Source organism: Drosophila kikkawai, chromosome 2R (assembly GCF_030179895.1).
Source record: "Drosophila kikkawai strain 14028-0561.14 chromosome 2R, DkikHiC1v2, whole genome shotgun sequence".
In the NCBI taxonomy this organism is placed as follows: Eukaryota; Metazoa; Arthropoda; class Insecta; order Diptera; family Drosophilidae; genus Drosophila; species Drosophila kikkawai.
Genome location: NC_091729.1, coordinates 27,197,647 through 27,219,686, shown reverse-complemented (window position 1 = coordinate 27,219,686; position 22,040 = coordinate 27,197,647). Strand labels below are relative to the sequence as shown.

General features: G+C 47.6%; 9 protein-coding genes across 12 annotated transcripts; 4 read left to right on the top strand and 5 right to left on the bottom strand.

The window, feature by feature from the left end:
* Positions 1-83: 83 nt before the first annotated feature.
* Positions 84-720, top strand: mRpL41 (mitochondrial ribosomal protein L41). Its single transcript, XM_017164607.3, has one exon. It carries the CDS (start codon positions 161-163, stop codon positions 659-661), a length of 501 nt encoding a protein of 166 aa, XP_017020096.1. The 5' UTR covers positions 84-160; the 3' UTR covers positions 662-720.
* Positions 652-1,573, bottom strand: LOC108073111 (probable splicing factor, arginine/serine-rich 7). 2 transcript variants are annotated; one of them, XM_070284695.1, is made up of 2 exons: positions 864-1,573; positions 652-786 (listed from the first exon to the last, which is right to left on the bottom strand). In XM_070284695.1, the coding sequence occupies exons 1-2, from the start codon at positions 1,422-1,424 to the stop codon at positions 706-708; spliced, it is 642 nt and encodes a 213-aa protein (XP_070140796.1). In that variant the 5' UTR covers positions 1,425-1,573; the 3' UTR covers positions 652-705. The 2 variants fall into 2 exon arrangements, with proteins under 2 accessions (XP_070140796.1, XP_017020094.1); XM_017164605.3 differs by having other exon boundaries at positions 846-1,526.
* Positions 1,574-2,058: 485 nt separating this feature from the next.
* Positions 2,059-3,420, top strand: LOC108073081 (lipase 3). The gene is made up of 2 exons (XM_017164549.2): positions 2,059-2,197; positions 2,264-3,420. The coding sequence occupies exons 1-2, from the start codon at positions 2,105-2,107 to the stop codon at positions 3,365-3,367; spliced, it is 1,197 nt and encodes a 398-aa protein (XP_017020038.1). The 5' UTR covers positions 2,059-2,104; the 3' UTR covers positions 3,368-3,420.
* A 503-nt stretch (positions 3,421-3,923) lies between these two features.
* Positions 3,924-11,019, top strand: row (relative of woc). Of its 2 annotated transcripts, XR_011444630.1 has the most exons (8): positions 3,924-5,009; positions 5,068-5,372; positions 5,431-5,955; positions 6,023-6,113; positions 6,470-7,314; positions 7,379-7,746; positions 9,752-10,701; positions 10,749-11,019. XR_011444630.1 is itself a non-coding variant. In XM_017164612.2 (7 exons), the coding sequence occupies exons 1-7, from the start codon at positions 4,076-4,078 to the stop codon at positions 10,629-10,631; spliced, it is 3,948 nt and encodes a 1,315-aa protein (XP_017020101.1). In that variant the 5' UTR covers positions 3,924-4,075; the 3' UTR covers positions 10,632-11,019. The 2 variants fall into 2 exon arrangements, 1 of the variants encoding a protein (XP_017020101.1); XM_017164612.2 differs by having other exon boundaries at positions 9,752-11,019.
* Positions 7,766-9,562, bottom strand: LOC108073120 (Ionotropic receptor 51b). The gene has a single exon (XM_017164613.2). The coding sequence runs from the start codon at positions 9,560-9,562 to the stop codon at positions 7,766-7,768; it is 1,797 nt and encodes a 598-aa protein (XP_017020102.1).
* Positions 11,020-14,443: 3,424 nt separating the features above from the next.
* On the bottom strand, positions 14,444-16,243 carry LOC108073075 (uncharacterized). Its single transcript, XM_017164542.1, has one exon. The coding sequence runs from the start codon at positions 16,241-16,243 to the stop codon at positions 14,444-14,446; it is 1,800 nt and encodes a 599-aa protein (XP_017020031.1).
* Positions 16,244-16,480: 237 nt separating this feature from the next.
* On the bottom strand, positions 16,481-19,197 carry LOC108073130 (nischarin). Its single transcript, XM_017164630.2, has 4 exons — positions 18,840-19,197; positions 18,551-18,784; positions 16,791-17,664; positions 16,481-16,729 (listed from the first exon to the last, which is right to left on the bottom strand). Exons 1-4 carry the CDS (start codon positions 19,053-19,055, stop codon positions 16,584-16,586), a joined length of 1,470 nt encoding a protein of 489 aa, XP_017020119.1. The 5' UTR covers positions 19,056-19,197; the 3' UTR covers positions 16,481-16,583.
* On the bottom strand, positions 17,705-18,542 carry LOC108073132 (ankyrin repeat and LEM domain-containing protein 1). The gene has a single exon (XM_017164632.3). The coding sequence runs from the start codon at positions 18,490-18,492 to the stop codon at positions 17,728-17,730; it is 765 nt and encodes a 254-aa protein (XP_017020121.1). The 5' UTR covers positions 18,493-18,542; the 3' UTR covers positions 17,705-17,727.
* A 42-nt stretch (positions 19,198-19,239) lies between the features above and the next one.
* GPHR (golgi pH regulator) lies at positions 19,240-21,315 on the top strand. 2 transcript variants are annotated; one of them, XM_017164631.3, is made up of 7 exons: positions 19,244-19,452; positions 19,512-19,782; positions 19,840-20,065; positions 20,143-20,327; positions 20,383-20,564; positions 20,621-20,806; positions 20,864-21,315. In XM_017164631.3, exons 1-7 carry the CDS (start codon positions 19,411-19,413, stop codon positions 21,140-21,142), a joined length of 1,371 nt encoding a protein of 456 aa, XP_017020120.1. In that variant the 5' UTR covers positions 19,244-19,410; the 3' UTR covers positions 21,143-21,315. The 2 variants fall into 2 exon arrangements, with proteins under 2 accessions (XP_070139997.1, XP_017020120.1); XM_070283896.1 differs by having other exon boundaries at positions 19,240-19,452; positions 19,512-20,065.
* The last annotated feature ends 725 nt before the right edge of the window (positions 21,316-22,040 follow it).

The window sequence follows — 22,040 nt, the reverse complement described above, 5'->3', positions numbered from 1 at the left end:
AATAAAAATAGATTTTGTCTAGTATTAAAACTGACAAGTTTTCATTTAAATCAACGATAGGTCTTATCGATAACAGCATTGCTACCTCTAGAAAACAGCTGTTTTCGATTTGTTATTTAACCAGCTCCATTTCCCTCGCCAAAAAAACAGGAAAATAACAATGAATAATTGTATTAAACTGGTGCCGATGGCTCTCAGGTGCCAGCAGAGGACCATCACCACATCCTCCGCTCTGGCGGGCAAGCGGAACTTCCGGAAATTCAACGTGTACAACAAGCGAGGAACGCGCGTGGTGAAGGAGGCGCAGAAAACATTGGCCCAGCCGCCGGTGGCCATCCACAAGCGCGGAGTACGAGATACGGGCATCGTGGTGGACGGAGAGTACGTGGAGATTCCCGAGAAAATCCCTGAACTCATTGTGCCCGATCTCACCGGCTGCAAGCTGAAGCCATACGTCTCCTACAAGGCGCCGGAGGTCGTGCAATCCGAGTTCACCAGCCTGGATCTGTTCAATGCCGTCTACTCGCAGAAGATAATCGAGGACTTCAAGGCGGGCACCCTCCAGGCGGACGGCAGTCCGAAGGAGCCGTCAGCCAACGAGCAACTGAGCTCCACTGAGGCATTGCAGCGTGCACGAAAGACGGGCAGCGATATATTCTAAGCGTTGTAGGTTTATTGTTTCTTAAATACAGAGTCTGAACTAGACTACTCCTGCATGTACTTCTGGCGGTAGTTGTAAAGCTTGCGCAGCCACTTTTCCGCCTTGAGATCTGGGTCGCCAAGAAACTGGTAAAGGAATCGAAGGATTAGCAGGAAAATGGGAAAAAGCAAAGCAACCAACTCACGTTCGGATGGAATATTACATCTTCGTTTTGGACTGCGACTGTTGGCTTGTTGGGCACCGTGACCGTCTCGCTGTTCAGGTCAATGATCACCTTCTCCGAGGCCTCCCTATCGCGTGAGCTGAAGAAGGAAGCCGGCTTGAAGCAATCCTCGTCTATGGTCTCCAGAGCCTTTTGCACCTTGGCATCCAGCAGATCGATGGCCTTGGCTGGCTGGCTGGCAGGTGTGGGCGCCGATCTGGAGTTACTCTCGGAGCTGGGAGCCCTTGTCTTCTTCTGGGATGCGGAGCGGGATTTGTTTTGGTCCCGGCTCCTGCTCTTGCTGTGCCGGCTGCGGGAGCTGCTTCGGCTGCTGGGCGTCGAGCTGCGCGAGGAACTGCGGCTGCTGCTGCGACTCCTTCTCGAGTACTTTTTCGATTTCTTGGACTTTTTCTTCTTCGACTTGGAGCTCTGCCGGCTGCTCCTGGCGGGGGACTTCGACCGGTAGCGCCTGTCCCGGTCCCGATCTCTGTCTCTGTCACGCTCTCGCTCCCGGTCTCTGTCCCTATCCCTATCTCTGTCGCGGCGTTCGCGGTCGCGCATTATAATTAATTATATTAAAAAGACAAAATTCTAAATAAAACAACACAAATTTTAGGGATGAGCAACCGAGTGTTGTGCCAATCGATTTTGTCGATGTTTTATTTTAAAAACATCGAGCTTCCATCACTATCGATAAGAATTTGAATTCAAGACCGTTGCTTTTTAAAACGGAGAAATTATATTGAACTGAAGCAATTACAATTTAATAAATATGTTTTAAAATGTCCAGCTTTTTTTATTTTTAAATTTAACTTTTCCCGTTTAGTTACCCAGTAAAATATCCTTTCAGTGATTAACAATTGTTTAAAAGAAAGGTGAGGTCAGTATTTAACTTTTAGGATTCCCAGTTTGTTGGTAAGTTCAACAGAACTCGAATAGTAAACACAGGAAATACTGATTTCTCCCGAATTCATGGCAATTATACGCAATCAGAAGCTATCAAGATTCATTCAACGATAGGCCTTATCGCCACCGCTTACCGCCAGCCAGTTAAATCACCTGGACTTGGAGTTCCCATACGATCTATCAGTCTTGGCGAATGAAACGACGTTTGGGGGCAAAAATAAACACCCATAAATTTGGTGGCCGAATCTAAGACTCCTTATCAAGTTCCTGGGGGGCATATAAAAGGCACGGGCGGCCAAGTCAATGGTCAAAGCACCTGCAAACGCGAATAAAAAATGTTACTCCTTCCATTAATTGCGGGGCTCCTGAGTCTGGGACTGGCTGTGGCCCTGCCGGCCGATGCAGGACGCTCGAGTTCAGTGACAACGGTGAGTTTAAGGTTATGGAGGATCCTGAATATCCTTACTAATCCTAATTCTCTCTTTAATTCTCAGGTGTCCATTGTCAAGGGACATGGCTATGATATCGAGGAGCACCAGGTGCAGACCTCGGATGGTTATATCCTGACCATGCACCGCATTCCTTACTCCAAGAATACCGGTCCCGATGGCCGCCGTCCTGTGGCCTTTCTGATGCACGGTCTCTTGTGCTCCTCCTCGGACTGGGTGCTCGCAGGACCTCACAGTGGACTGGCCTACCTGCTCTCCGAGCAGGGCTTTGACGTGTGGATGGGCAATGCCCGAGGAAACACCTACTCCAAGAAGCACGCCACCAAGTCGCCGCTGCTGCAGCCCTTCTGGAACTTCGAGTGGCACGATATTGGCATCTACGACCTGCCCGCCATGATAGACAATGTCATCTACAAGACCGGTGTCGAAAATGTGACATACATTGGCCACTCCCAGGGCACCACTAGCTTCTTTGTGCTGAATACCAATATCCCGCGCTTCAAGAGCCGCTTTAGCTCGGCTCACTTGCTGGCCCCCGTGGCCTGGATGGAGCACATGGAGAGTCCATTGGCCACGGTGGGCGGACCACTGCTGGGACAGCCCAATGCCTTCGTGGAGGTATTCGGCAGCGCCGAGTTCCTGCCCAACACGCAGCTAATGAACATGTTCGGTGCCCTAATGTGCCACGATCAAGCCATTTCCCAGGCGATTTGCACCAACACCTTGTTCCTCCTCGGCGGCTGGGGCTCCCCGTACATCAATGAAACCCTCCTTCCCGAGATAATGGCCACTACTCCAGCCGGCTGCTCGGTGAACCAGATCTTCCACTACCTGCAGGAGTACAACTCCGGCTATTTCCGTCAGTTTGACTACGGCTCCTCGCGCAACAAGAAGGAGTACGGCATCAAGACCCCGCCGGAGTACGATGTAGAGAGCATCGACGTCCCCACTTACCTCTATTACAGCGACAATGATTACTTCGCCAGCCTGATTGACGTGGACAAGCTACGCTACTACATGGACCCGAAGGCCTTGAGGAGTGCCTATCGTCTGCCGGAGGAGAAATGGAACCACATAGATTTCCTGTGGGGATTGAACGTAAAGGAAATACTTTACGACCGGGTCATCGATGACATTCTGAACGCATAAGCATGCGCTGCAAATAAAGCAAATTACCATTGTGATACTAAAAACAAGAAAAACAGTACTTGTCACTGTCTAATCGGGGCTTTTGGTGGCTAATGATCCGATAATTTACAAGTGGTCATAAATTAAAACTTAATGAGTGATACTTCAGCGTGACTAAACAACGAAAAAAGGTTTTAACCCACGTGAGCCCGAGAATAGAGAGTTATATAATAGGTTTAAGGCAAAACTAATGCCATTAAATACAAATTAAATGGTATATAGAAAAATATAAGATGCTGAAACTGATTGGTTTAAGCACTTTTTATAATTAAATTGTTCGTTTTTATTTTATGACAATTTTCAAGGTTTTAATTACTGAGCCACGTGCCCCAATTGCTAATTCCAAAAGAAATTTAAATTTAAATAACGCGGTTATTTGCAGGACTGGCCAGCCGTTATCGATAAACGATCCAGGAACATCGAGTTATCGATGGTAAATCACGATTTTACTAGTATTTTTTAATCGAATATAAAGTGTGGATTTTTAGGGGGAAATTTCAATTTCATCTGGGCACACTAAAATATCGATAGCAACCCTAAATACAGGTACATCCACGCCAAAAATATTTCAAAAGAAAAAACGGAGAAAGAATTGTTTGTACGGCGTCAAATTGATTGAAAAAAACCCAATTGCTGGGTCCCGCGGACGCATTTAAGTGAAGCCTCAAGATGACGCGCGTAACGAGGAGCGAGATCTCCCTGGACATGGAGATCTGGGTGGAGGAGCTGTCGCCGGCTCAGTTGGCGTACTATGAGAAAATCACCAACGAGCATAACGCGGTAAAGGGTGCGCTGAAGAACGCCGTGAGCGCCAACGAGGGCAAGGAGCTGTTCAACGGCCAGGTCTTCCAGGCCTACTCCTTCAAGGGCAAGGTGCTGCAGGACCTCAAGGAGGCCACGCTGCCGAAGAAGCCGCCCAAGGCGGCCGACCCCCCTCCCGCGCCCAGCACCCCTGCCTCTGGTACGGGGCGGGGCCGTGGTCGTCCGCCGCGCTCCAGTCCCGCCAGCAACAACAACAACAACAGTTCCAACATTGCCTATTTGGAGTCCTCTGACGAGGGCGACGACGATGTGCCGCTGGCCAAGCGCCTGGCACTGTCGGCAGGCAAAAAGGCAGTGGCTGCGGGCAATGCGTCCTCCGCCTCGAGTCCCAAACTGGGCAAGAGAGCTTCTGCCTCGTCCCCCTCCGGCAAGGCATCGCCCCAGCTCAAGGAGAGCAAGAAGAGCTCCTTCTCGAGCGGTAAATCTTCCAAGGAGTCCAAGATGGAGGGCGGCGAGTCGCCGCCTAAGAACTATCGCCCGGCCGAGGTCAACTCCGTGGGTGGCCTGGTGGTGGGCAGCAGCGACGAGAGCAAGGACAGCAAAGACGGCAAGGAGACCAAGGACAACAAAATGCAGGGCAAAACCTATCCCTCGCTGGTTGTGCTGGCCAAGCCGTTCCTCAAGATCAAGGATATGGCGGCCACGCGCAGCAAGCTGGACTCTAAGGTCAAGCTGGTGCTGATGCTGACGCCGAACAAGTTCTGTGAGTGGCTGCTCCAGGAGGGACTGCTCCGGGCGCAGCAGCACTGCATCAATCACCGCAACAACGAGCTGAAACTGGGTGTGTGACAAGAATTCCCCCCTCTAATCTTTGATAATCGTGAAATTTGTGGTTCCAGGCATCTACTCGGATGTGACCAAGTTTCCCTATACCGGCGGCTATGTTTGGATTAGCGAATGCTGCCCCTACCGCTTCGTTTCTGTCTTCAACAACTCCATCTTCGAGGGAGCCCAGCATCCGCCCACATTCCTGCTGAAGCTGATCTACCACTGGGCCTGCCAGACCAGCATCCAGAACGTGGTGCAGTGGGTCAAGGTGGACAGCGTGTACATCAAGGGTATCTACACCTGGCTGCGTGCCATTTGCACTCTGGCGGTGCATCAGAAGTGCAAGAAGCTGGGCGGTCCCGGCAAGTTTGTGGAGGTAAGCAAGCGCTGAGTCTGCAAAGAGTCTGAATCTAATTATAATTCCCGCATCCTAGGTGGGCGTCATCTCCCTGGGCACTACCTCCCAAGACGGCTCCCAGCGTCAGGTTAAGGTTGAGGTTCTGGGTGTCTACGATTATGCAGAGAAATCCATTCGCTTGAGGGCCGTGGAGCCCATTACCGATGGCGATCGCAACTACAAGAAGCGCTTCCAGGCCATTTTGGAGCCACTGTCCCGCTGGGTGCACAAGGACAGCACCATTTGCATTGACTTGACCGTGGACAAGATCACCCTGTTCAGCATGGGCTTCAAGAATATTGTCCAGGCAGCGGCCACCGACAACACGGCCAAGCACAACAACTCGGCAGTGATGGAGTACCTGCGACGGATTGTGCCACGCATGTTCCAGAACACCTTGTCGCTGCTGTCGCGCCAGATGATCCAGCAGTTCCTGGACGAGCTGGTCTGGCGCGAGGCCTTTGGCACATACGCGTTGCAGGCCTTTAATAACATTATCATACACATAGCAGAGCAGACGAGGGTCACCACCAATGAGACCATCACGCAGCGTCTGTATCAGGTGAGGGGGAAAAGAGAAGGAACATGGTCAAGGAGATGAAATAATACATTACTTATCCTTCCTTTAGGTGGCCACCAATCCCTTCAAAGACTGGAGCGTGCTGCCGGCCAACTACAAGGAAACGCCGGCCAATGCCGCACCCAAGCGCCTCAAGAAACGTTAGTAGTTTCGTTCACAATTAATCCTTTATATAGATTAGGAGAATTCCCTACCATTAATCGGTTTTAGCCAATGCCTGCCTGCGTTTCTCACTCCAAAAGTGAATTTTTTTTTGTTTCGTTTTGAGCTCAGGTCGATGGATCAGCAGCACATGCTCTCCATTACATTTTAAGTTTATTCTTCCTGCGTTCCCCTGGTGTTAACTTATTTTAAAGCCAAATAAACTCGAGAATAAATTTAACAACCATGTTTTTGTTTTGATTTCGTTGACCCTTTTTTAATTTGGAGTGAGTAAACGCACAAAGGCCTAAGGAAAAAGAGTTTCTAAACTAAATTGAGTTCTTTTCTTTTCCAGCCATCAACGATGCCGACTACAATATCTCCAGCAAGGTGCCCAAGAAGGAGAAGGATCGCGAGAAGGATATCCTGCCAAGTGGCGTAAAGCGAGGCCGGCCGCCGGGTTCGTTGAATTCCACGCCCACTGGCGTTCCGCCGGTGAAGAAGGGACCAGGACGGCCTCCGGGCAGTACCAATCAGCCCAAGGCTGACAAGGCCACCACCTCGAAGCCATATGGTCCAGCATCTTCCAAGGCAGCTCTGGCAGCGGCCAAAATAACACCCAAAAAGTTTAAAGAAAAAGATGAAAAGGTGCCAGTGGTGATCAAGAAGGAGGAGGATGAGCTCAAGGGCCTGGAGGAGCTATATTATGGCATTAGCGATGGCACGGACGAGTACTACGAGATGTTCCCGTACAACACGCCCCGCACCGCCCACGACAATCTGCCCAAGGTGGTGGAGTGTCCGATTTGCCTGAACGGCGACTCCTTCGATTCCAACGAGAAGCTCCAGACTCATTTGGTCTCGCACATCTCGCCCGAAGGCAAGCAGCATCAGTTCCAGTGCCTGTTCTGCCTGGAGAAGCATCCCACGGAGTCGGTGCTGGCCAAGCACAACCAGATTATGCATCCCACTGAGACCAAGACGGAGGGGTCACCCTCCTACTACTGTCTCATCTGCCAGCAGCGGCACAACTCGCTGCACTTGCTCACAGCCCATCTGCAGAAGGCGCATAGCACCCTGGAGTTGCCCTATTGGTGTCACTCCTGCGGCTATCGTTCGTCCTCCCATCGGGATGTGGTTAGGCACTACTACGATGACCACAAGAACCACAATTTCCTGCAGTGTCCCTACTGCTTGGATGTGAGTATAGTCTTGAAAGTCTCCAGAGGTATGAGTGGTAATGATGGGATTCCTTTTATTTCAGATTTTCTACTTCTCGAAACGCGGTGCCATCAACTCGCTGCGCATCGAACACTACTTCATGCACCTGGACGAGCACATCAACAAGAAAGACAGCTCGCTGCGCTGCCAAAAGTGCTCGCTCAGCTTCCTGGAGAAGGGAGACCTCAAGCAGCACGTCGTTCAGCATCATGTGAGCATGACCAAGACCAACAAGCCGGTGCGTCTTCTCCTGAACAACTCGCTGCTTATACCGCCGCCCAAGGTGCGCACCCATCACCGTGAACAGCCACCGTTCTCCACCTACAAGCGGCCTGTTTTCTTTGCCTTCCTCGAAGGCAAGACCTGCGCTGAGTGCAACACGGATTACGCCAGCGAGGAGACACATTACACGTAAGTTTTGGTGCATTTATTATCGAAAGTGAAGGGAGTAGAGGTGCCAGTACTCGCAGGCAAAAGTTAGGGATGAAAACAGCCAGCCAAAGCCTAGCACAAACCAACCTAGCCGCAAGGTGTTGACATCAATGGCCTGGAAACCCAGGTCATTGCCCAGCAAACGCACATAGCCTGCGCGCAGGGCGTCGTTGAAGTCCGAGATCAGCCAGTGGTGCAACAAACCCGCATCCTGAATCTTCAGGATGAACATGTTGATGGTGGCCTCCAGGTGGCAGTCACTCCGCATGGGAAAGCTGATGAGCGGGGATCCCAGGCAGGCATCGGAGAAGCGAAAGATGGGCTTGAAGGCGTACTGCTGCTGCAAGGCAAAGAACTGCCAGCGTTCCAGGGTAAAAGGATAAGCGTAGCTGCGATTGAAACTTAGCAGGGCAGAGACCTGTTCGCTGGCATTGACGCCCACCAAAAGCCTAGAAACCTTGTCCACCATGCGGGGCTCTACATGTCTCAGCAAAGTACTCACTTCGTACTCCTTGACCAGCACTTTTTGCTGCTGCTGCACCAGCTCCTCCATGCTGTCCACCTGCTCGCCCACCAGCAGAGCTGTGAGGAAGCTGTCCAACTGGATGTTGTACCAACTAGTGAGGATGAATCCGAAGATGGTCAGCTGCAGGGAGACCAGAAAGTAGCGCAAGGAAGGCCTGTATGTCCTAGTGGGTGAGCTGATGAAGAGGAGGCGGCTGACAGACTCCAGGAAGCTCAAGCCCAAGCGCTGCTCCCAGCTGCTGCCCTCAGAACTCAGGCAATATAGCACGGCGCTTATGTAGATCAATCCTCCCAAGAGGAGGTACCATCCACAGCGGCTGAGGGGTCTTAGCAGGTACATGTGTCGCGGTATCTCATTTCTCACTGGAACAATCAGGCAATTGGGAGAGACGACCAGGGGATAGCTCTTGTCGCTCCAATCCTCGGGGGCTTTGATGTAGGGATGCACGGATATCTCCAGTTGGCCATCCATAATGAGCTGCATAATGCGGCTCATATTCACGCTGTTTGTGGGGCTTAGATCCTGGCTGGGATTGGTCACATGTAGCGAGGCATTGTGGTGCCTCAAATACTCCACAAATGTGCGATAGGCATAGCCACGCATCTCCCTACGACCCGTAAGAGGATTGTGCACCAGGAACACACGCGGAATATCATTTTCCACGGGCGTGGATACCACATAGCCCTGAAAGTCTCTTGCGGCAGGTGAAAAGAGCGGTTCTCTGGTGATGTTTAGCTTGAAGAAGCTTATCCTTGGATAAGGGGTGTAAGAGTAAATGTTATCCTTGTGCAGGACCAACACGTTCAGGAACTGTAGACTCCAAAGCCTCTTGAATATGTTATACAAAGCCTTGTGGGAGCCGCTGCGCTGGGAACGCAGCAGAACTATTAGGCGACTGCGGCGCAACTTGCGCAGACTCACGTCCAGGGAATACCACAAAATGTCCTGGCTGCCGTGGCAAAAGAACAAGCTAATGGCATTGTCCCTGGTCACATTGAAGTGACCCAGAGATCTCTGCTGTTCGGGTTGGAGGACTGCATCCATGGCTAGACTCGTAACGCCCAGGTCCTGATGTAGCCAGGAAATGAGGCTGTTCATTTCAAAGCTTTTCGTGTGGTGTCCCATGAAGATGGGTGTGTTGGTCCACTGCATTTGCTCCGGGCAACTGGCCAAGCTGCTCAGAATCGACTTTAGCAGGGTTATGTTATAAGTGCCCCTTGTGGGCTCCGCAGAAAAGAGCAGGAACAGAGTTATAAGCACCTTGAACATGGTGGTTGTTGATTCGCTTCTGAAGGGAGGTAGCCCAGGAATGTGGTTTATAAGGCACCAAACCAGATAATTGCTTTAATGCGTACCAATAGATTTCTTATCGCGGCATTACCTCAGCATATAATGCTTCCTCTGCTAGTAGAAAGGGATTTAATTAGCTATTTCCACTTTTCTCTTGACCATTTCCAGGGGATGGCTGCACTGCGTCAAGTGCAATTACCAGACCTGCTGCGAGCGGGCCCAGTTCCGTCACGGCGTGGATTGCAATGGCAACTTTGTGGACGCCATGGAGGTGAATATGCCGCAGGAGATGCACTGCATCTGCGGCTTTGCCACTGGCAATGGCAACAAGATGGCCCAGCATCTGGCCAACTGCGGCCTCAGCACCTGCTATCCCAGCCTGGAGGCCGCCAGCGAGAATGCCGTCAAGCGCAATATGCTGGACATGTTGGGCCTAGTGCGACGCGATGGCGACACCTCTGGCGAGGGTGCTGATCTAAGCGAAACTGTGGATTCGGCTGACCAGAACAGCGACATACTGCCGCCGTCGGATCAGGATCAGCAACTGCAGCAGGTGTCGGAGCACCATGTCCAGGACCAGCAGATGCATGAGCAGCCTCGCGTTGAGCCCCAGTCGGAGCTGCAGCCGGAGTACCTATCGGCGCCAGTGGATGAGCCCGTGCAGAGTCTGCCCGTTCACCAGGGTCTGCCCGTGCACCAGCAGCCTGGGCCCATACAGTTTGGGGAAATGGAGGCGGCACCCGTCATCCTGGATCCCCAGCAGCAGCAACAGCAGCAGCAGGTGCAGTCCACTCCAGACTATGCACACGTTTCGGTGGTGCAGCAGCACCAGCAGCAGCAGCAGCAACCCTACGGTTTGAGCAGCTACGGCCAGAGCACCCTGGCCACCGACATTGACATGCCTCTGATCGGGGAACTGTCCGAGCCGAATGCCCCGCCCACGCCCCAGTTTCTGGGCGAGGTGCACACGCCCATGTTCGATGCCGTGGCCGCTGCCGAGCAGCAGCACTACCACGCCCAGCACCAGCACCACCATCACCCGCAATGATACAAGCCGCCTGGCAAGCTCAAGTCGCGCGACTACACTCTGCACTGGCAGAACTACTAGCTGCCAGGAGGTGAGTTGGGTTTCGTATTTGAAATTTTTATAAAAACATTATCCCAGGATTCGTACAATAATTAACTACGATAACAGTCGATGGATGCGCTTTAAAATGTAAATTTAACAAACGAAATCTCAATGGAACAGAGGTTGACTATATCCGGATAATCAAAAGTCCTCGGAGACAGCGATATATCCTCCGCCATGGGGTTCTCTTATTAAACACTTAAAGTATCTATAAAGCATAACACTTCACGTATATATTGGAAAGAAATTCATTTGTAAATGACGCAAACATTTTAAGTTTAATAAACAACATCTACATGTCCTTAAAGTTGATGTTTTCTTTGGGATGGAAGGGGAAGAGGGTCATTAAATTGATTAAATAACAAGTAGCTGTGATTGCTTTAAGTGGCTCAATCTAAGCAAGCAATAATAGGGTTATTAAAGGTTCTTTTATAGCGGCTAATTATGTGCAATTACACATTTTCCTTAAAGGATAAGGGAAGCTAATATTAATTATAAGCTTTGCTAATTAAGACAATCGGCAAGTTTCCATTCCTAAACAAGAAAGAAAGCTAACTTTGGCCAGCCAAAGTTTGTATACCCTTGCAGGTAACAATTAAAATATATCATAACTAAGCCAAAAATGCATTAATTTCGATTCGGAAAGCAGTTTTGTGTTAGTTTTTATTAGTTTAAAAAAACTGTTTACCTAAATATAAATTTTAGGAAATCAAAATTTTGGGCCATTTTTGCTAATTTTAATGATGTAACCCCTTATCAAATTTCGCAAAAATGGCAAAAAAATCGATTTCTTCCGGACATGTCTAGAAAGATTCCCCTGTTGATACTGATCAAGAATATATGTGGTTTATGGGGTCGGAAATGATTCCTTGACTAGAAAAATATTATTTTGTATTATAAAATCGGATTTTTTATATTAAAAAGCTGGAAGGAGCGAGCAGCTGGGATGACAGATCTCAACCCGATGGCAGTGGAGGACGGTGATCGGATCTTGGCTCCGGGCTAGTTAAAACCCTGCAGCAGGCGTAAATAATTAAAATATTTATAAATGCAATTTAAATATGTAAATATAATTGATGGAACACACAAATATGAATCAATAAATAATGGTGAAATCAATGTGCCTTTTTTTTGTGAAGGGGGCATTTATTTGGGATCGTTTGGGGAAAAATCTAATTATTTTGAAATCAAAATCTAAATTTTTAAATTTGTTTTCTGAATTTTAAACATTTTTTTCGGATGTTTTACAATTCTTCTAAATTTTTAAAAAATTGTTCTAAATTTTTAAAATGTTTCTGAATTTTAAAAATTTTTTTTCTGAATTTTTAACATTTTTTAGATTTTTTATATTTATTTAAGAATTTTTTTTAGAATTAAACAAATTTTTTTTAAATATTTTAACTGCCAAATTTGAATTTGAATTTAACTGCCAAATTTGAATTTGACTGCCGAATTTGAATTTAACGACGATCAGTTTCAGTGTGCCCAGGTGCAGTTGAAAATAACAACTAAATTTGGATTCAAAAGGTTTGAGTCTCCACTAACTTGCGCCGACTCCTAAATGGTTTGGAACTTGGACATTTTATAACAGTTTATACCAGTTTTCAGCAGCTTGCTGCTGATTTCTGTTCGCCTGTTACCCCAATTTGGGAAACGGGCAATTTGCTTCGAAATGTTCGGAAATTTGGATGGGCTGCTGTAGGGATGTTGTTGTAAAAAGGTTGTTGTTGCCATAAACTGTTGTTGTCGGCAACAAATAGGTATAAATGTATAAAATGAAATATAACAGTTTATACCAATTATTATTTTTGCCCAAATGTTTTTATAACAGTTTATACCAGTTTTCAGTTGCTTGCTGCTGGTTTCTGTTCGCCTGTTACCCCAGTTTGGAAAGCGGCCAATTTGAATGAAAAGTTTTGCTGACTTCCATCAGTGATGCTCACTTCCATCAGTGATGCTCACTTCCAACAGTGATGCTCACTTCCAACAGTGATGCTCACTTCCATCAGTGATGCTCACTTCCAACAGTGATGCACTTCCATCAGTGATGCTCACTTCCATCAGTGATGCTCAACTGCATCTGTGATGCTCTATTGGGACAAAATGCATCTCTCTAACTGCCAGTGATGCTCATCTAGCTATTTTGCATTACTGGGACAAAATGGCAACTCTCTAACTGCCAGTGATGCTCATCTAGCTATTTTGCATTATTGGGACAAAAAGGAATCTCACTAACTGCCAGTGATGCTCATCTAGCTATTTTGCATTATTGGGACAAAATGGAATCTCACCAAATGCCAGTGATGCTCATCTAGCTATTTTGCATTATTGGGACAAAATGGCATCTCACTAACTGCCAGTGATGCTCATCTAGCTATTTTGCATTATTGGGACAAAAAGGCATCTCACTAACTGCCAGTGATGCTCATCTAGCTATTTTGCATTATTGGGACAAAAAGGCATCTCACTAACTGCCAGTGATGCTCATCTAGCTATTTTGCATTATTGGGACAAAATGGCATCTCACTAACTGCCAGTGATGCTCATCTAGCTATTTTGCATTATTGGGACAAAATGGAATCTCACTAACTGCCAGTGATGCTCATCTAGCTATTTTGCATTATTGGGACAAAATGGAATCTCACTAACTGCCAGTGATGCTCATCTAGCTATTTTGCATTATTGGGACAAAATGGCATCTCACTAACTGCCAGTGATGCTCATCTAGCTATTTTGCATTATTGGGACAAAATGGAATCTCACTAACTGCCAGTGATGCTCATCTAGCTATTTTGCATTATTGGGACAAAATGGCATCTCACTAACTGCCAGTGATGCTCATCTAGCTATTTTGCATTATTGGGACAAAATGGCATCTCACTAACTGCCAGTGATGCTCATCTAGCTATTTTGCATTATTGGGACAAAATGGAATCTCACTAACTGCCAGTGATGCTCATCTAGCTATTTTGCATTATTGGGACAGAATGGCATCTTACTAACTGCCAAAGAGCTCATCTAGCTATTTTGAATTTTTTGCATTTATTTCTCACTAACTGTCAGTGATGCTCATCTAGTTATTTTGCATTATTTAGGCAAAATGGCATCTCACTAACTGCCAGTGATGCTGATCTAGCAATTTTGCAATATTTGATGTTTTTTTCATTGTCCACCGCAAGAATGCCCTTTTATTGAGCCTGTATAAAATTATCCCACCCAAAAACACAAAAAACAACAAATCCGATTTTCATAAAATTTGTACCAAAATTCTGAAATAATATAAAATGGAATAATATAAAATTGTGCAAAAATGTTGAAAAACAGCAAAGTTATAATAATTTTTCTAAAAATTTATCGAACATTTGTATGGCAGCTATATGATATAGTCGTCCGATCCGGCCCGTTCCGACATACATATATAGCAGTGAGAGTATATAGAAGACTATATGCAAAGTTTCATTCAGATAGCTTTAAAACTGAAGGACTAGTTTGCGTAGAAACAGACAGACGGACAGATGGACAGACGGACAGACGGACATGGCTAGATCGACTCAATCAAGAATATATATACTTTATGGGGTCGGAAACGTATAAAAATGCTTTTCCCAGTACAAATTAGTGAAATACTGGTTTTAAAACCTCAAACCCTGGTTCTCCCTTGCCTGTGATGATCATCTAGCCACACCCAGTAAATAAAGAACAAAGCTTTTTAAATATTTATATTAAAAATTTTAATGTCGATGGTAAAACCGCCATCGTTCGCAACAGAAAATCAAAGCTGACAGTAGCCAGCCACATCCAAGGACGGACCAACCCAGGTACAGGGCGCCCACATCCAGTGATTGAAATCCCAGGACATTATCCAGGAGCCGAACATAACCGGCTCGCAGGGCATCATTGAAGTCGGAGACAAACCAATGCTGCAGCAGTCCGGCGGCCTGGATCCTCATGATGAATATGTTGAGGGACCACTGCAGGTGGCAGTCACTCCTCATGGGATAACCAATGATCGGGGAACCGAGGCAAGCCGAGGAGAACCGAAAGATGGGCTTAAAGGCGTACTGCTGCTGGAGGGAGAAGAACTCCCAGCGTTCCAGGGTGAAGGGATAGGCGTAGCTGCGATTGAAGCTTAGCAGGGCGGACACCTGCTCGCTGGCATTGACGCCCACCAAGAGGCGGGCCACTCTGTCCACCAAATGGGGCTCCACATGGCGCAGCAGAGTGCTCACTTCGTAGTGTTTGACCAGGACCTCTTGCTGCTGCTCGATCAGCTGCTCCATGCTGTCCACCTGCTCGCCCACCACCAAAGTGGTGAAGAAACTGCCCAACTGAATGCTGTACAGGTTGGTCACCACGAATCCCAGGATGGTGAGTTGAAACGAAATGGCAAAGTACCTTACCGTTGGCCTGTAGATCCTTGCCGGGGAGCAGATGTACAGCATGCGGCTGATGCTGTCTAGAAGGTTCAATCCAACTCGCTGATCCCAAGCAAGAAATTCCCCGCCAGGCTGAACCCAGTAGAGAATCCCACTGATGTAGATCACCGCTCCGAGGAGAAGCAGCCAACTCCACTGGTTCAGGGGCAGCAGGAGATACATGTAGCGGGGAATCTCGTTTCTGACCGGAACTATCAGGCAATTGGTGGCCACCAGCAGGGGATAGCTGTGATCTCCCATATTCTCCGGCACATCCACATACGGATGCAGCGAGATCTCCAGGTGGCCATCCATTATCTGCTGGATCATCCGTCCCATATTCACGCTACTGGTGGTGCTCAGTTCCTGGTTCGGATTGGTCACATACAGCGAGGCATTGTGGCGTTGGAGGTACTCCACGAAGGTGCGATAACCGAATCCCCTCACCTGTCTGCAGCCTGACTTTTGATCTTTCAAAACAAACACACGCGGTATGTCATTCTCCACTGGAGTGGACACTACATATCCCTGGAAGTCCTGCGTGAAAGGCGGGAAGAGTGGATACCCATTGATGTCCAACTTGTAGAAGCTTACTTTGGGATAGGGTGTGTAGGAGTAAGCCTGATCCTTGTGCAGAACCAGGACGTTGAGAAACTGAAAGTGCCACAGCTGCTGGAATATGGCATTCAGAGCTTTGAAGGATCCACTTCTTCCATTGGGCAGCACAACGATCAATCGAATCCGACGCAGCCGCCGCAGGCTCTTGTCCAGATAAAACCAGATGATCTCCTGGGAGCTCTGGCAGAAGAGGAGACTCACTGCATTGTCCGCATTGATGTTGTACTGGCCAAGAGGCTGTTGCTTGTGGGCAGGAATGGAGGTGTCTACCGTATGGCAGGTTACTGCCAGGCTGTGCTGCAGCCACATCATCAGGCTATTGAGGTCATCCTGGTTGGTGTTGTGACCCACAAAGATGGGGGTATTCCGCCAATGCTCCCGTTGGGCGATGTTTGAAAGCACAGATTTAAGGAAAGTCAAGTTGTGGCCACCTCGCACATGCTGTAGATGGACAGGAGTGAGCAGAAGCACCAACAGAAAGCCCACTACTTGGCTCATGGTGGTTAGCTACGGTTTGTTTAGTTGGAATCCTGGCATTCGTCTTATAAGGCGGCCGTTTAATTGGAACAATCAAAATCGAGGCCTTATCCAAAATCTAAATAACAGCACAAATTGAGGCCAGTCTTTTGTCAGGTTATATAGTACATGGAATTTATTTAATTTACTTAACTATTCATTTTCGAGGTGAGCATTGCATTATTGCACATCGGGTGGACAATTAAAAACATATATAAACAAGGTTGATAAACACATTAAAATAATTTAGGAATACAGAAAATATCATATACGAAATGTTTGTTAATCAATTGGAGATTTGTGAATGGAATCAAGACATAGGTCATTTCTGTAGCTGTCGTTGCTTGGACTGCAGCAGGGCCGATAAAACCAGGGCGGTGTCCAGTTCCTGCTGATTGCCAGGCTCATTGTCCAGCGAGATTTCAGCAGCGCGTTCGTGAAAGCGGGCCAAGACGCGGGCACGATAGTCTTCGCGTTGAAACAATTATTATATATAATTTATTAAAATAACGTTATGATGATAACTCACCCACACTTCCCGCCAGGGGATTTCCCGTGAGCCTCAAAGTCTCCAGCAAAGGAAGATTGGCCACGTAATCAACCTCATCTAGATCCTCAATCTGATTGGAGCTCAAATCCAGGTTGACCAGCGACAGCAGCTTCCGCAGACCATTTAAGGTCTTTAGTTTGTTCTGGGCCAGCTTCAGCGTCACAAGATTTCCCATCGTCAAATGCCAGTCCACGCACTCGGCTATGAGATTCCCCGACAGCGACAGCAACTGCAGATGAGGCAGCTCCGCCAGGTTTTGCACAGACCTTATGCGATTCTGTTCTAGGACAAGGCGCCGCAGCTTCGGGGCTGTTCTCACACTGCCATCGATTTGGGTCAGCAGATTGCCCGTCAAGTCCAGTTCGGTTAGCTCTTTCCAGGCATCCGCCGTGACCAAAGCACTGCCGCCATTCGAGATGGAAGAACTGGAACTGGCAGCAATGGTCTCCGGTAGAAGACTGGGCACATCGCAGTGCTTGTGCAGATTGTCGCAGAGCAGAACCTGGTTTATATTCTGGATGGTGGTGTTGTGGACACAGATTGTCTGGAGCGTGGGCTTCAGCAGCTCAATGTCGGCAATGTTCTCGGTGGACAGGGCGGAGAAACGCAGGGTTTTGAGATTGCGAAAGGCATTCAGGTTAAAGTTGAGTCTGTTGGGAATGATATTGCTCCGTCCAATTGGCACGTCCACTGTGTTGTAGTCCTGCGCATAGCTGGCATTGTCCTTAACAGGAGTCACTACCAAGGCCACCAGCTGAGTGCAGAAGTCCAGGACATGGGAGAAGTCGTATTTGCCGCCACGATCTAGACTTGGTGGACAGGGAAGACTCAGACGCTCACTAATGGCATAGACCTGGGAAGGAAAATTAAAAAGTAAAAACGAAAGGTTACAGTTTTTCTGTATTTAAAAATATATTTAGGCTGCCATGGCAGCTTTATTTTGCAGGGGATAAATTTCTCTTTCCTCGCTTGCCAGAAATTTCAGCATCAGCTTGTAGAGCAAAGCTATTCCCAGGTACCTTTGCTCTCTTCGTGTGAATTCGCTTCTCGCTGGACCAGAACAATAGGCTCCCAGGCGGCGATTGGTCAGGTGATTCATACCCAGAGCATCGATAATAGCCGCCTCACGTGTTTGCGCATCTTTTGACGAGATGCCGCGAAAAGCACGTAGCAGCAGGATGCCACGTTCCGCCCGCCAAATGGACACAATCAAGGCCAGCTTGGGATCCTTGGCCAGGGTTATGCTATGGGTTTCATTCAGGAATTTCTGGGCTTTTTTCAGATGAACATAGGGACGGCTGGCCTTGCCCTTGCCCACGTAGAAAATGGCTTTGAGAAAAGTGAGCCAAACATCCATTTGATGGATGCTACGTGCGCGCTGCCTCAACCCATTCGTAACTCTAGGGTCCAAGAGTAAATAGTTGAAGTAATGAGGGTCGACCAAGTCATTTTCCCGATACCATTTACGGTGCTGCCGGAGGTACTTGAAGAGCTTTTCAATTTTCCTGAAATTGCTCTCCGAATCGAGGGTCTTTTGCAGCTCGCGGGAGAAGTTGGTGCTAGGTTTGTGGAGCGTGCCCAGGGAAAAGCTTATGCCTCGCCCTCTGACAAGGTTATCAAAGAGATTACCAAGCCGCCGTGGGCTGGCTTGGATAAGACTAAATACGAATAATTTTGACATGGCTCAGTGTGGGAAACTTGAAACTACTTAACAGGAATATCAAAGGTATTTTCCTCACCTCCAGGGCCGACAGGTTGTACTCCTTCTTGGAGCTTAGCAGCGCATCCCCGCTCTCGTTGAACAGCTTGGCAAGATCCTGCAGCAGGTAGATGATGTCGTACTTGGTAAAGTCCAGGAACTCGGCCAAGGCGCGGGGCAGCTCCGCGCCAAAGTAGATTAGCAGCTCCCTCAAATAGATCTCCAGCTGCTCGCGGCGCTGCTCCAGGAAAGCGGGTTGTCTGTTGCCCACCAGCTGGAAATATCCGTTTATAGAAGCATCTATCATTATCAAACCTAAAGGGGCGTACCTTTTTCGGTGGCAGCAGCTTCTTGCTGATGGCCACCTCCTCCACCAGCTTGTCGTGGAGCTGGGCGAAGTCCCGATAGCGCCGCTCCACCAGCCACTCCAAGGTGCCCACCCGCACCTTGACATCGTAGTAGGTCACACCGCCGCTGGAGGTTTCGTTTGTGAATTTCGGCACGGTCACCGCCGTGTCCTCGTGCTGGCGATAATAGCAAGACATCCTGTCCACGTCCCAGAGTTTGTGCACATCCAGCAGGAGGTCATCGGATTTTGTTTTGATTTTTCATAAAAAGTTATGTGTTTTTACACCCCTTAAAAGAAAATACCAAAGAAAACGGTAAACAAGTTAGTATTTAAACGGTCACACAGAAAGTATGATTCCGATATCGATAAAAGTTCTTCCTCAAATGTTATCGGACCTATTCGGCGTTTTTTGTTTATATTTGCTTGTTGGCACTTTCCGTTCCAAGAACACTTGTTTTTGCAGTTAGTTAGTGCAACTAAGCGATGCCAGTGAAAAGGCTGCCTTGAAAAGCAATTAACATATCCGAGCTGAAGGGAGACAAGGCCTCAAAATGGCCTTCCTGGGCGACTGTGTGATCGTGTTTGTTTCGCAGGCAAGTAGTATGATATATCCAGAAAATATAGAAATAACGTCCAATTCAACCGATTTCAGATGCTGTTCTTTGCCGGCGGCTGGCTGTTCTTCAACAGGGAGCTCTTCAAGCACTACGAGATCCGGCACATATCCGTTCAGTTGATCTTCTCGTCCACCTTCGCTCTCTCCATCACCATGTTCGAGTTGATTATATTCGAAATCATCGACGTTCTGGAGTCCAGCTCGCGTTACTTCCACTGGCGACTGGGCCTCACCCTGCTGCTGTTCATGGTCACTGCCGTGATACCCATTTATATATGCCACTCTGTGATACACAGCATTTCCTTCTGTAAGGCCACGTTCTTACTCAAAGTATTTCATCATCTAAGTTTGAGTTTATTTGTAGTTTCCGATAGATGGGTTAGAATCTTAACCACCTTCTGTTGGTTCGTCTTTCTATATGGCCTCTGGCGGATTGGCGAGCCATTTCCCCTGCTTAGCGCCTCGCATGGCATCTTTACGATCGAGCAGGGCGTGTCCCGGATAAGCGTGATTGGTGTCACAGTAATGGCCATACTGTCCGGCTTCGGTGCCGTCAACTATCCCTACACCAGCATGACCTACTTCATCAAGTGAGCGAATGGCCATAAATCCCTTCTTATCTTTGTGTGTGACATGCATTTTGCACTCTTCTTTTTTTTTTGGCCAGGCCCGTTTCGCGGAATGACATCATCTGCCTGGAGCGGCGTTTGGCCCTAACAGTGGACATGCTGACGGGCAAGAAGCGAAGGATTGCCATATCCGTTTATAACCACAATAAACTGCATCCGACAAAGCCCAGGATTTGGGAGATGCTAACATCGGCCGTGCAGAGAAATACAAGCAATGGCGAAGGTTCGAAAACGGCTCCATAAATCTCTATTTATATTCACTTATCCTTGATTTTTAGACATCAATCAGTTGAAACAGGAAGTCTATGGCCTGGAGGAGCTGCTGCGTTCGGTTTTTCTGGAGCTAAGTTCCCTGAAAAATATGGAGGAGCGCCAAAGGTGGTCGCAAACCCTAAAGGGCAAATACTTTAATGTTTTGGGACACTTTTTCAGTGTCTACTGCGTCTATAAGATATTTATGGTGGGTATTACAGGTTTACTAAGTTTCCTCGTAAAAACAATTCATTTCCTTGGCAGTGTTGCATCAACATCATCTTCGACAGAGTGGGCCGCAAGGATCCCGTGACCCGCGGCCTGGAGATAGCCATTCATTGGTGTGGCTTTGACATAGACTTTGCCTTTTGGAACCAGCATATATCCTTTCTGCTCGTGGGCTGCATTGTGGTGACCTCCATAAGAGGCTTGCTGCTGACGCTCACCAAGGTGGGTAGCTGTTTTGGCCAGGATTAAACCCTTTACTTATTATATTTGGTTCTACAGTTCTTCTATCGCATTTCATCGAGCAAATCGAGCAACATAATCGTGCTGATATTGGGTCAGATCATGGGCATGTACTTCTGCTCTTCGGTGCTGCTGATGCGCATGAATATGCCGGCCGAGTACCGGGTGATCATCACCGAGGTCCTGGGCAACTCAATTCAATTCAATTTCTATCATCGATGGTTCGATGTCATATTCCTGGTCAGCGCCTTGACCACCATCATCGTTCTATACCTCTCGCGCAAGCCCTTCCGCGTGGACGATTCCGATCTGCACTGATTTATAGGCCTAAGCATAAGCAGAATTGATTTAGAATCAGTTAGCACAATTAAAGCAAGCTTTAAGTTATGTAAATGCGTGTATATACCAGTGTGTATGTCCAAGATGCAATTGTTTGTTTAAGTAAATGAAAGCCTGAACTGTTTATATGTAGGAAAATCCTTACTTTGAAATACTGGTGTATTATTGGGGAAGCTTACTAGCATCCAGGTTCAGAGCTTTGCCAAGGCTGCTTAGCTTTTGGAAATTTAGGTCTCTGGGTTGCTGGGTTACCAGTTGCGGCCTCAACTTTGAGTGAGTCTAAACTAACATTGAGTGGGTTTTCCCCCTTATTACTTTGCTTTTTCATTTCCAATGTTCCTCCGGCTTAACAGTTACTTGAGGTAAGGCTCTAAGGAGTGGGAATGGTTGGATAACTTGGTGCGGGAGAGGCTAGTTTAGGGACGGCTGGGAAATGTGTGTACCACAATTAAAAATAATATGAATATTTCATGTTGTTATTATAAACGGAGAAGGAGGAGAAAGACTATTATTTACTCTTCAAGTTTTTCTTATAAAAAAAAAAATGGTATAATTTAAGCTTCTTGTTTTTCCTAGGCTTCCTTCAATGTCATTTACTTTCACAGAATAATGTACAGCACTTGGAAAGACCTGGCCAAACACCTGAGGCCTCTTTGAGCTTTATTTCTTCCCTTTGGAGAGGAGAAACAAATACAAAATGCCAACATAAAATTGCAATTACAATTAAAGGCCAGGCAACTTTTTAAGAGTCCCGGAAAAGGCAGCAAAAAATATAAAATTCGGAGCCCCCATGCCACAGATAGGGACATACATACATACCATGTGCGCTGGCTAAAAATGCCATTAAAATGTTGCGGCTGCCGCAGATCCAACTGAG

Excerpts from the sequence above, each read along its gene's own strand:
- mRpL41 (XM_017164607.3), top strand. The coding sequence starts at position 161 with ATGAATAATTGTATTAAACTGGTGCCGATGGCTCTCAGGTGCCAGCAG.
- LOC108073111 (XM_017164605.3), bottom strand. The coding sequence starts at position 1,424 with ATGCGCGACCGCGAACGCCGCGACAGAGATAGGGATAGGGACAGAGAC. Across the intron at positions 787-845 it reads ATGTAATATTCCATCCGAAC|TTTCTTGGCGACCCAGATCT; the intron begins GTGAGTTGGTTG and ends TTCCTTTACCAG.
- LOC108073081 (XM_017164549.2), top strand. The coding sequence starts at position 2,105 with ATGTTACTCCTTCCATTAATTGCGGGGCTCCTGAGTCTGGGACTGGCT. Across the intron at positions 2,198-2,263 it reads GCTCGAGTTCAGTGACAACG|GTGTCCATTGTCAAGGGACA; the intron begins GTGAGTTTAAGG and ends TTTAATTCTCAG.
- row (XM_017164612.2), top strand. The coding sequence starts at position 4,076 with ATGACGCGCGTAACGAGGAGCGAGATCTCCCTGGACATGGAGATCTGG. Across the intron at positions 5,956-6,022 it reads TCACGCAGCGTCTGTATCAG|GTGGCCACCAATCCCTTCAA; the intron begins GTGAGGGGGAAA and ends TCCTTCCTTTAG. Across the intron at positions 7,747-9,751 it reads AGCGAGGAGACACATTACAC|GGGATGGCTGCACTGCGTCA; the intron begins GTAAGTTTTGGT and ends GACCATTTCCAG.
- LOC108073120 (XM_017164613.2), bottom strand. The coding sequence starts at position 9,562 with ATGTTCAAGGTGCTTATAACTCTGTTCCTGCTCTTTTCTGCGGAGCCC.
- LOC108073075 (XM_017164542.1), bottom strand. The coding sequence starts at position 16,243 with ATGAGCCAAGTAGTGGGCTTTCTGTTGGTGCTTCTGCTCACTCCTGTC.
- LOC108073132 (XM_017164632.3), bottom strand. The coding sequence starts at position 18,492 with ATGTCAAAATTATTCGTATTTAGTCTTATCCAAGCCAGCCCACGGCGG.
- LOC108073130 (XM_017164630.2), bottom strand. The coding sequence starts at position 19,055 with ATGTCTTGCTATTATCGCCAGCACGAGGACACGGCGGTGACCGTGCCG. Across the intron at positions 18,785-18,839 it reads AGCTGCTGCCACCGAAAAAG|CTGGTGGGCAACAGACAACC; the intron begins GTACGCCCCTTT and ends GGATATTTCCAG. Across the intron at positions 17,665-18,550 it reads ACAACCTGTCGGCCCTGGAG|GTCTATGCCATTAGTGAGCG; the intron begins GTGAGGAAAATA and ends TTTCCTTCCCAG.
- GPHR (XM_070283896.1), top strand. The coding sequence starts at position 19,411 with ATGGCCTTCCTGGGCGACTGTGTGATCGTGTTTGTTTCGCAG. Across the intron at positions 19,453-19,511 it reads TGATCGTGTTTGTTTCGCAG|ATGCTGTTCTTTGCCGGCGG; the intron begins GCAAGTAGTATG and ends AACCGATTTCAG. Across the intron at positions 20,066-20,142 it reads AGCATGACCTACTTCATCAA|GCCCGTTTCGCGGAATGACA; the intron begins GTGAGCGAATGG and ends TTTTTTGGCCAG.